This window comes from Alosa pseudoharengus, unplaced genomic scaffold, assembly GCF_046254945.1.
Source record: "Alosa pseudoharengus isolate Yale_2024_CS ecotype anadromous, Long Island Sound unplaced genomic scaffold, YU_APseudo_1.1 YU_APseudo_1.1_scf_6, whole genome shotgun sequence".
Taxonomy (NCBI): Eukaryota; Metazoa; Chordata; class Actinopteri; order Clupeiformes; family Clupeidae; genus Alosa; species Alosa pseudoharengus.
The window spans coordinates 26,962,143-26,973,981 of record NW_027468848.1 but is presented as its reverse complement, the minus strand read 5'-3'; the positions used below and the strand labels follow the sequence as shown (position 1 = coordinate 26,973,981).

The 11,839-nt window shown below is 43.4% G+C and overlaps 1 protein-coding gene across 1 annotated transcript in view; it reads left to right on the top strand.

Moving 5' to 3' along the window:
* Positions 1 to 508: 508 nt before the first annotated feature.
* Positions 509 to 11,839, top strand: part of unc5db (unc-5 netrin receptor Db) — a 45,865-nt gene continuing 34,534 nt past the window's right edge. The window contains exons 1-2 of the mRNA XM_076271349.1: positions 509 to 572; positions 1,360 to 1,563. Of these exons, the coding sequence (XP_076127464.1) occupies positions 509 to 572; positions 1,360 to 1,563 (268 nt within the window). The remainder of the gene's footprint in view (positions 573 to 1,359; positions 1,564 to 11,839) is intronic.

Sequence of the window (11,839 nt, the reverse complement as noted above, 5' to 3'; positions counted from 1 at the left end):
ACTAGGTTTCATTTTGTAATGTTTAACCGCCTTTGGTTTTACAATGTCATTTATTCATTTATGGAAAAAGATTTGTTTCTCTCAAATGCATAGGTATAATCAAAGTCATTTAACACTTGATTGTCATTCATTTGCAAAGGGATTTAGTGCCTTAATTATCTCCTCATTGTGTCCTCAATGACTATATATATATATATACAGTATATATACTAATATATATATATATATATATATATATACATATACAGTGCTGCTTATTTGCAGTAGTTATCATTATCACTGGAGAAATAAATATTTTTTAGAACCTTTGCCTTAGACTTAGATCTCTGCAGATTTGAAGTAAATGTGTTTCAAATAGCGCACAGCGCACGACATGTGCAAATGGCTGTCCTGCTCTGTCCTCATCTGCTCCGAAGGAACAGAATACGTCGCCCACATGTTTTTGTGCGCGTGTCCCCTGTGCTGTACGTGTTCGTTCAATTATTATACCCATTTAACATGATACAAAATGTGGGAGGCAGAGGAGAGGAGCTGGTCAATTCGATTTGCGGTGGACAAAATTGGATTTGATGGTTGGCTATAATGACTTTCATGGGTTTTCTCTGCAGATCTGCGTGGCTTAGTCATATCAAACACTTTACAGAAAGCTTGATGGGCCTGAGTATTATTCTCCCATGAATCCCCAGAAAGAAGGGACTAGTCTCTCTTCCACCGCTTTATTTATCAGAAACCCTAAGACGGGCCGCAGTGGTTTCCCCACAGCTTTAGCCGGAGCAATGATATATCCTCTTCTGATGTCCTAGGTATTAACTTTTAAATGAGGCAACATCATTGTTGGCAGCAGCGGTGTAAGGGACTGCTGTGTGGGGAAGAAAACAGTTCATTGTGCACTTAGGCTGAGAAAGTCTCTGCACCTATGGTGCCGACAACTCGATGATGTGCGCACAGGATTAAATTGCGACTGTGATGAGATGTATTTACAGCCCCAGCCACACCACAACCGTGGCACTTCACACAAACACATTTCATTCATGTGCAATTCGCTCTGATTTATTTTGATTCACATCTGGAAAAACACTGTAATCTTCCCAGCACATTCTTCGCTCTCTGAAAATTTTAACCTCGAAAAAACTGCAAAAGGAAAATAGGGAGCCTCAAAATTATGCCATGTTTCTAAATGTCAGGTGATGAAATGGCTTTACCTCGTGATGTTTACCCTTCACAACCATAATTGAGATCCTGCTTGGTATCATACCGCAGCGTGGATTACGCGACATCTCATTTGAAAGTTCACAAGTCAGTCATTACTGAGCAATGGTTCTGACTGACTTCAAACTGTTTGTTTGTTTTGTTTCCCAGCAGCCTCGGGTGATGCCAGCCCAGATGCCCAGAGCACGTTGCCCCACTTCCTGATGGAGCCTGAGGATGCCTACATCATCAAGAGCAACCCGGTGAAGCTGAAGTGCCGGGCAACGCCCGCCCTGCAGATCTTCTTCAAGTGCAATGGGGAGTGGGTGCACCAGAGCCAGCACTCATCCCAGGAGTACATGGATGAGAGCACAGGTGAGGGATTGGCATGCTGAGTTAGTCAGAGGCTAACACACACACACACACGCACACACACACATACACACACAGACACACACACACGCACACACACACACATACACACGCATACACACGCACACACACACACGCACACACACACACACACACACACACACACACACACACACACACACACACACACACACACACACACACAGACACAGACACAGACACATACACACACATACTGTACAACCAGGAGTATTTCAGCATAGAGAAAAAGAATAGAGAGTGTGTGTTTGTCTCTCTGTCTGTTCTCTCTCTCTCTCTCTCTCTCTCTCTGGGTGTGTCTGTTTCTGTCTATGTGTCTATGAGTGTGTATTACCCTCAACTGATGATGCTTTCAGGCCATGCTATGGAACAAGCAGATGTGAATTCAAATAGGAGCAACATTTTCATTCAGCTCATAGCAACATCAGCACACAAAAAAAGAAACCCACCAGTTCCAACATTCTGCAGACCACACACAGATGGATGGAGATTCAATTGACTCTGTGATTGAATTCTGAGCATGATCCAAGCAAATTCCGAGGAGAAGCTCCACGTGTGTCGAGTTGATTTTGTGTGCATTAAAACCACATTGAGAGTCTCAGATGAATTGTTATCTCTCTGAGCCACGAACAAAAGGTGTTCCTGCCTAATCAAATTCAGTCCTGTTGAGGGGATGTCAAACCATGGAGAGCAGCACACTGATTAGAAGATTTTGGGCCCATTTCCTGTAGGGATTTCCAGAAAGAAAAAATACAGAAATAAATAAATAAATAAAGTGTGTAGGCCTAATCCAACACCTCGTCTAAAATGTGCTATGATTAGGCAGCCTGGGAAAGCAGCTCTTTCTTGTATTCAGGAAGACTCCTCGGTAGGAAAGGGTGCTTAATTGCTTCGGGAAGTTCATTATTTTGTGATTGCTGTGCTGTGAAATTGTTTTCTGACTGATAATGTGGAAATGAAAAGTCACAACTTTGATTATTTCGGCGCTGTGTGGGGAAAAAGTGTGTGAGAGAGGCAGTCTTGAACTAGCCTCCCGCTATTCATTTCTTTATTTTTCACCACCAGTAAAATTGTCCATTGTTTGCTGGTTATTTGAACTCTATTGCAACTGGCGACCAACTGTGTAGAGCTGTTCACAAGCAATCTCATTGGACAGGTGACCGACTGTGAGCCAGTGTCACACAGGAGCAAATCTAACTACTCAAAAAATCACTCACAGTTTCTCTGCTTTTCTCTCACCATGTTAACAGCACGAGTGAGCTCAAAATCTCTTCATTAGTGCCACATACAGTATGTAAAAACACATCCCTCATCAAGAACCTAACACAACATGAACAAAATAGACATAAGATTTAGCTAAATCAAAATGAAGCAAAATTGAATGAAAGCAGCAATGAGAAAATTGAGCCATGGTAATTTCAGCAAATTCAAGTCACTTTGAGGGGTTGGCGTGGTAATTAAATGCTCTCATACTTCAAACGTTTGGAACATGTTTTCATTAGACATGGGAAACAAAAGTCCAAGTTTTAATTTTAGTTTCATTAAATGTGATTTCTCTACCTGCTTCACTGTTCCTTTTGACACTTCTGCATGTTTTATATGTATTAATTTAGTTCAGATAAAGCTTTCTTTTTGCCAGCCTTAATCAGCAAAACACAGAAAGTAGTGGCAGTGACTTTTTGATGCCAAACAGGACAATCAGACTGGTTGTAGATCTAGAGTTTAGTCCCTTAAGCACCATACTTGCTGGTTACACTGTGGCGTCTCTAATTGGCATTTTCACTGATTACACCTGCTGTTACTACCAGCTGCCTCGCCTCTCAAAACACAGCCCCTCGGTTTACGTCTGCGAGCCACTTGGTTTTCTCCTCTCAAAACACAGCCCCTCGGTTTACGTCTGCGAGCCACTTGGTTTTCTCCTCTCAAAACACAGCCCCTCGGTTTATGTCTGCGAGCCACTGGGGTTTCGCCTCTCAAAACACAGCCCCAGGTTCACGTCAGGGAGCCACTGGACATTTGGGCTGGGACTCTGTCTCTAGCCAGGTTTGCAGCATCAAACTCTCCCATGATTTCTCAACACTTTCTCTCTGCCGTGTTGTCAAGGCGATGGTGATATTTGGAGGCCTAGATTCCAGCGTAATTAAAAGAGCCAGAGAGAGTGTCCTCACTTTGCCGGCCACATAACCGATTTCATATCAGCATCAAACTCATAACCACAGATAAATCTATGCTTCGTCGTTGGCCGGTAATGGACAGGCGAATTGTGTATTGGATTAGATGAGGCTAATCGGGTGCAGGGATCTATGAAGAATTGGATTTTATTGATTAGGACATTGGCCCTCAATGCCATGCTGAGCATCTGATAGCATCTCTTATTTACTGGCCTGGCAGATGAATCACAATCCACAGATAAGCTCTGCAATGCCCTTGAATTTGTCAACAGAGCAAGGATAGGAGTCTATACAATGGCCTGTGACCACTACTTTTTCTATTTTTTTGAGGTTAGAGTCACGTTTTGCCAATCAAGTATATTGCACTTCTTGGTTAGTTATATCGCTCATTAAAGTCGTCGCTCATTTCATGCATACAATGTCCTCATTTCTTATTTTCAATCTTTGTTTGAACGTGTTCCGACTATGAGCTGTATTAGATTTGCTGACACACTCTCAGTACAGTACAGTAGTGGAAGCAAATCAGTGTTGACAAAGCCTCAGAAATCCATGTCGCCTTCATCCGGCTTTGATCTGGGATCGTCTCTCCCACTGGAAATTTCAGGACCACTGGTGACTGAAAAACTGAGAGGTGCCATCGATAGTAATAGCTGGGAGATTAGCAGATGGTTCAGGGATAAGCCTTAATCACATGTGTCTGTCAATAATGCTAATTTCAGGATGCAGGATGCATCAATAGACTCATCCATAATTGAACAAGAGATTTCCAATCAATTAGGCCTGGTGACAGTAAGAGAGGCCTAATGTTAGCCGACAGCATCATGATGATTCCGGAGTAGCGGTAATTTCTTTTCAACTGTGAAGTAATCATGACGACAGTCTGGGGTATTGAAAGTGTCTTCCATTTGCAAGGCATGGAGTTCAGTGACCCTTATTCACCTTTCACCCCCATAATGTCAGTGGGCGCATTTGGCGAAAAAAATATTTTCATGCAACAGCAGTGAGAAGATATGCCCAATAGCTGTACAAAAAAGTAATCAAGATGGCTGAACATCTGCTGCCTGCTGCCTACACTACACAGTAAAGCTGGTGTAGCACACAAATCCCTACAGTTTGCTCCTCTGTAATACGGGAACATTGTGGGTAAGATTTCATGTCAGGAGTGATCAACCGATTACAGACTGTGCCAGTTTCAATCTGCAAATTTACATTTGTAACAGTAAGGGGATGTAAATTATGACGATTAACAGTATCCAAAATGAATTCTTGATATATTTGATCATCTTTTATCTCAGTTCCACTTCACCACAGGAGGATGACATATCCCCGTACTTATACAAAGATACACCTTTCCCACAAGATACTGTAGGCTGTGAGATCTGTACACACACAGGCTGCTGTAATCTATGCTGAGATCTGTTCTCCCAACTGGTCCTCTGATAAAGACAATTTGCCACATTATGGAGGAATTCAATTAAAATGGACCTGGGTCCTCTACCTGCGATAACACCTTAGTGTTAAGAGCATTCGAAGTGTAAGTGCTATAAGTAATTGAAAAACTTGTAAGACACAAATTTTAAGACATCAAAAGGGCACTCAGAGTCCTATAATCTTTGAGGTGTAGCACTTGGCAATATTTTAAAGGGGCTTGAGATTAAAGCGACAGTGGGGAAGCATGGTGCAGACCAATTTAATGATAACAGAATGGCATGTCATCTGAATTTGGGTAGAGTGCATCGACCAGCAGCACCTAGGCTGGAGCATTTGGCCCTCTCGCCATAATAACATTTTCTAGCCTGCAAGTCTTAGCCAGCAAGGTCATAGATCACCCAGAGTTAAGAGGCATATGAATTACGTAGCTCTGCCCCTGGCATTGACACTTCTTGAACTTTACGACAAGCAAACTGAAACCTCTTTAGGGCAGACACTTCTAAACTTTGAGCAAAGTATCTTATTGTAGAAGCTTTATACCTGTTAGTGGCAGTGCATTGAGGCCATTTTGCCACTTTTTTATCAGGGATTTTGATCCTTGTCATCCAGTGATCTAAATGATTTCACTGGGGTACCTTTAGGGTGGGGTTACGTTGGATCAAAGGGTGCAAAAAGATAGGATAGATGTGGAATGCATATCAAACAGGAACTGCTTCAGAGCAGAAATGTGTAATTATGTAATATCTGAAAGCATATATGTCACACTTGTAAAAATATTAGACACGTATGATGTGAATCCTTATTTTTGTAGACTTCAAAAGATGCATTATGAAAACATTAGTTAGCTCATGTATACTCTGATTATTGCACATGGCTAAAGCCTTCTTAAGAATTATAACCCTATTAAAGAGACCAGGGATTAAGTGTTCATTAAATAATCAACAGACAACTCCGTAGGCATGTGGTCTGCAATTTCTTTTTTGGCAACTGTCCAGATTTCAGACCGAATCCTAATGCTACGGTCATCCCTATGAAAAATTATTTCTTTGTTCTCAGTCGACTCTAGGCCTCGCCAAAGCTACACCTTTTTACTCTGCTCTGTAGCCACAGTCATTTGTAAGCACTGTGGTAACCGAGGAGTTAGCCTTGCTGACTGCCAAGTTGCAACAGTAGGGTACTGAAACCACCACAGGCACTGCAAAACAAGGGCAAGGATGGCAGAGGAGAGTATGCATGGCTCAAGGTCATTTGTGGTATCAAATAGTTGAGAGTGTTATTTCTCAAAACAGTCTGTGAGCAAAAATAAGAGATAAAACACATCTAAAACTGTTGTTTTTTCTATTGTTTGTTTATTTTATCAAGAGAACAGCACATTAATGCAGTGTAATACTAATGTTTTTTCCCATGTATTAATGTTGCTGCCTATGAATGTACTCAAATAATCTCCACCAAAATCTAACCACATAACTGATGATTTGTAAGTCACATAAGGATTTTAAGTGATCATTCAACCCAGTCTGTTTGGTTGTACCCTAGAGAAAGAGCCTGTTGATAATAGTTCTTTGTGGTAGAATCTTACAGAAGTTCTTCAGATAAAATGCTGCATTCAACAGGCAGAGTATCTGCCCAGGACAATTGCAGTATATTGTGCTACAGCTCTGTATGGGGGAGAATGGCAGCTTTCTCCCTGGGTCAGCTCCCCAGTGTTCACTGTCAAACAACTTTATATAGTAGGCCTATGCTGGGTGGCTTCCTGTGGTGCTAGATAAAATGGTGAAGGCACTGTATGCACACTCACATTGTAGAAGTTGTGATATTTTCTCATGCTCTCTGAAAGAATACAGTAGATGATCAATTATGCAGCATGAGGATCCTGCCATCTTCCAATTAGCTACCCATATTGCCACTCACAGATCGGTTTCACAGCAGTGTATTGGATGTCATTTGAGATAGATTACACTGATTTAGTGTACTGTAATACATTAACTCCTAGTATTTATGCTTGCTATTCGATGCGGGAAAGCCATCCCTAATCTCATTTGCCTTTTCAACGTATGCCGTCAACAAACTGGAAACTCACACCACCACCAGGTGCTCTCCGAGGGACGACCACAGCTCCTGCTACGGTTTACACACCCACCCATATGTCTCCGATTCGTGGACCATCACACGGCGGAATGGGAGGGCTCGCACGGCCACTTCCTGAGTATTGGAAAAGAAATTCATTACATTAGTGTGGAGAGGCAGGTATGAGGAGGAAACCATTTATCATGGTTTGAGGTTTTTTTCCACCCCCGAAAAGAACCATGGTATAATAGAAGGAAATGGCTTTTTCCTGGAGGGATACGCCGCCGGTCCTTTTTCTCCTGTGGGCACACATTGACTTATGTGCTTTTTATTTCTCTAATTGTCTGTCGCAGATAAATTAAGGGCTGAAGTTTCTCTTCTTCTTTCAGCCCGCCCGTCCTCCCTCCTCTCCCTTTCCCTCCTCCTCTTTCTTCTCCTTCTTCTTCCTCTTCTTTTTTTTTGTGGCTGCTCACAAATAAGCCCGCAGAGTTTCTGTGCACTTCATTAAAACCTAATGCCCACTGAGTGGAGCAGAAATCCTTGATCATTAGAGTCGGCGCGGCGGTGAATGTTATCGTGGGTGAGCAGCATGCAGACAAAGCCAGTGTCTCTCCCCCTTCATATAGATTAGAGGCAAATGGAGAGTGGCAGGTTTAGGCGGGCTCCGGAGCGGCGGGGGAGCCGAAATCCTGACCGCGGCAGATAAACACCGCTTCCTCACGCTCACCTGTCAGGAGAGCCCGGGGAGCCCCCCCCCCCCCCCAGGCCCCAGGCCCCAGGCCCCTGCTGAGATGGTCAGCCTCGGTAGGTGGGACAAAAGCAGCGGTGACAGGACAGGATCTTTATCCGCACCCCAGCTAGTCCACCATTACGCATCGTGCCCAAGGTTGGCAGGGAGCATTGCAGTGGAAATGTTTGGCTGAAGCCTCTGTGTTATCTTTATGGAGAGCAGTCTGCAGGTTCCGTTTTTGTTTGAATGCGGTGAAAAAAAATATCAAATGTACAGTACAATTTTGATAGGAACATTGTTTTCCTTCTCTCTCTCTCTTTCTCTCTCTTTCTCTCTCTCTTTCTCTCTATCTCTCTCTCTCTCTCTGTCAAATGAAAACATCCATAACAATCATAAAACAATATCAGCTAATTCTGCTCTTAGCCATGTTATTAGGAGTATTAATACCAATTAAACCTTTAGTGTAAACACACAAACACGGCGTCCTCCATGCAGGCGAGCTTGTTTAAAAGGAGGTGAAGTGGAAGTGCTTTCTCCTTGTGTCTGGTGGCTTTCAGAGTGCCTCCCCGGTTCCGCTCCCTCACCCCTGCTGTCCATTAGTCTAAGGCCATTGCCGCGGTCAGATGACTCAATCCATTCCTCTATCAAAAGGCCCAGCTGGTCAAAACAAGGAGGTTTTTGACATCTGTCGGCGGCAACTTGTCACATGGAGTTGACATTTCATACCTAGCAGTCATCCAGCAAAAGCATTTCCCCCAGCAGACCTCTGAGGCCACCACTGACGTGTGACATGCACTGGACTGAAGGCACAAGTTGTGTTTGCACGGAAATCACAGTGTAGCGGAAAAAAGTGATTTTTTTCTTTTCATGTCTTTTTTGACATCTACTGGGTTATGAAGGGTATTAATAAATACAGATTTTTTGTGTGTGTGTGTTTGTTTTGTCTCAAAAGTTCACCACAGTTACACATAACTCTAGCACTCAAACTCAAGCATGCTGTGTGTGCTAGCAGTCTGGTACAGATTTTTTGCTTTAATTCAGCTGCAGTTGTGAATTTATGATAACACATATGTGCACAAAAAAAAACCGGAGGAACAGAATTTAATGGAAATGCCGCTGGTATTTCACATTTCGTGCAAATATTGGCAGTGTTGACATTAACGTTCGAAAAGCATTACGTCTGTCTCACATAGTGGCAGCAGTTCGCCAGGCCAGACATGTTTTCCCTCTCGACTCAGGCGTATTTGATATTACTTGATGGCACTCTGTAGTCTGAAGGCAAATTATTTATTTGCGGCCTATGAATGTGAAATTAATATTGAAACTGAGTCAGTAGTTGACATCCCTTCTCTCTGGAATAATATCCACAGCTGCCTAAACAAAACATCCCCTCAAAATGGTGGCGTGTTTTTTTTCTCTCTGCGGCACTCAAACCGACACAGAAAACAACCTGCATTTCTGGGAAAACGTCTGGGGCCCGCCATTTTGTAATGTGGCCGTAGATGGCTCTGACAACTCTTTAAAAAAAAAAAAAAACACCAGGACGCTGATTTAAAAAGAGCTGAGTGTTAAGACAGGTCTAGCAGACCTTTTTTATCCCGCTGCGCGAAGGCAGACCTGCGGGAACTTCCACGCCACAAAGAGCCTGTCCTTGGCACAAAAGGCATGCTGAGCGGAGCAGGAGAGGTGGGGGTAGTGGGTATGGGTCCCAGCTGAGGTACTGAGTTCCCACTGCCTGTCTTCAGAGAGAGAGAGCTTAGCGCCATGAGCCCCCTTGTTAAAATGTACTTCACAGCTTCCACTACAACACCCCCTTTTCCTCCCCTCCTTTCCCACTCTCCTCCTATCCTCTCCTCTTCACGACCTGCTCAAAGATGGTGTCACCCCCTCCTTTGTGTGAGTATGTGAGGGAGTTGAGCACAGCTCGAAGCCCTTTCAGACATGAGGCACAGTCACCAATTTCAAATCTGTGGAGATGTGTATGGCGATGTTGAATGGGTTGGGGGAGCTTTCACAGAAGTCGGCCGAGCCCTTTGTCAGCATCTTTTTATCGACTCGATAAACTGATCCATGTGGATCAAGGTGGATCTAAACGGCACATGAGTATGCAAATATTGACCGAAAATAGATCATCTACATACGAGAACATGCCCCTCGGACACGTTTGTCTTGATCAGTGTGCCGCCTGTTAATGCGTGTGGGCTATTTTGTCACATCTGGAAAAAGCCATACATATATTTACAGAAAAAAAGAAAGCACAAATAAAAAGCATGGGCTGATGATAAGCACTCCAGGGATTAGTACTGGTCCTTCCAGACTTGCATTCCCGATAATCCTTGGCTTGAAGTGTGGCAGGAACATCCGTTGCTCAGCAGATCAAAGCTCCTGTATCTCCAGCCTCCCCACATGCTCTTATTTCTGTCCAGCTTAATAAGCCATGTCATGGCACAGCGACAGACCAAAGCTGGGAGGTGGAGTAGGGTGGAGGGGATAGGGATGAGGGTGGTGGTGGTGTGTGTGTGTGTGTGTGTGGGGGGGGGGGGTCAGATTAGCCATGCATTGTCCCCCCAGCCAAGCTCAGAGGAACTTGGCCTCCGGTTTTAGCGTTTTTAAGTCCGCGTGTAGACACTTCTTAATTGGGTGATTCTCTCTGCAAATCTGCTCTTTCGGTTGGCCTTTCTGATCTCGAGCCGCACGGAAGCCTGTGCCGAGAGAGAAGACAGGGACAGAGAGAGAGAGGGAAAGAGAGAGAGAGAGGGGAAAACAGAGAGAGAGGAGAGTAAGGAAGGAATCATGAAGATTCTGAATAATAAGCACCGTCAGCGGCGCTCTGCCTCTAAACAAATAAGGGTGACAGATGACAAAGTGGCACAGCTCCGGCCTGTCGGAGTGCCACACCACCTGTCGGAGATGGTTAGTCCTCAAGGATGTATTCCCAGCCTTAAAAAAAAAAAAAACAAGCTGGGATGGAAGAGACCATCTCTCGTTAACATATGGCTTAGATTTCCGTTTTGGGAGGATCATATGCAGTCATTAGTCATGATTTCGCTCGCTGCCTCTTCCACGCGCCTGCCGTCAATGCCATGTGTCTGTGAGTGGAATTATGAATTATGTCTCTGTCTCTCAGAGCGGCCATGATGTGGTGGCCGCAGAACCTATTTGCGTATCCTTGAACGATGCTGCCAGATACCCTGTCAATTTAGCAGCTGCGGCTATCTATGTGCGTAGTCAGTCACAAAGTGTGTAATGAGGGTGTAATTGGTAAACAAATTCAGAACACTCCTGTTGCTGAGATGGTATGTTTTCATCTCATTATGGGATATTTTGTTGTTGTTTTTTCCTAGTCTGAAGATGCCAATCTAGGCTCTAAGTAAACACTGTCCAAGTTTCAGTAATAATTGTGATTTTTTTTTTTTTCATTTTTAAAACGAAGGGCTTGTGTGGTCTAATTTGATGCAAACTGTGGCTCTTTGTATTAATTATCGTTTTGACTTTTATTTTTGCTAATTTAACCAAAGGGTGAATCTAATCAAGGAGTTTTGCCACTGAATGTCACTGAGTGTCATTTAGTCATGGAAAATTGGTGATTACTATGCGTGAATGAATTCCCCTCTTTATCTTAACTTAATAAGTCCCACCGCGCATACTAATGAAAGGATTTAACTATTTTATCTGACAAACAGTCATTGCTATTAAAGTTCCTGCAATAACAATACATGCAGAATCATGTACTGTAATTATGATTACCGACCATAGTAAACAAGTTATTTCCATTAAAATGCATTTCCCTCTGTGCTTTCCACATTCAAGGGGAAATGAGGTCAACTCAGGCCCCAAAGAT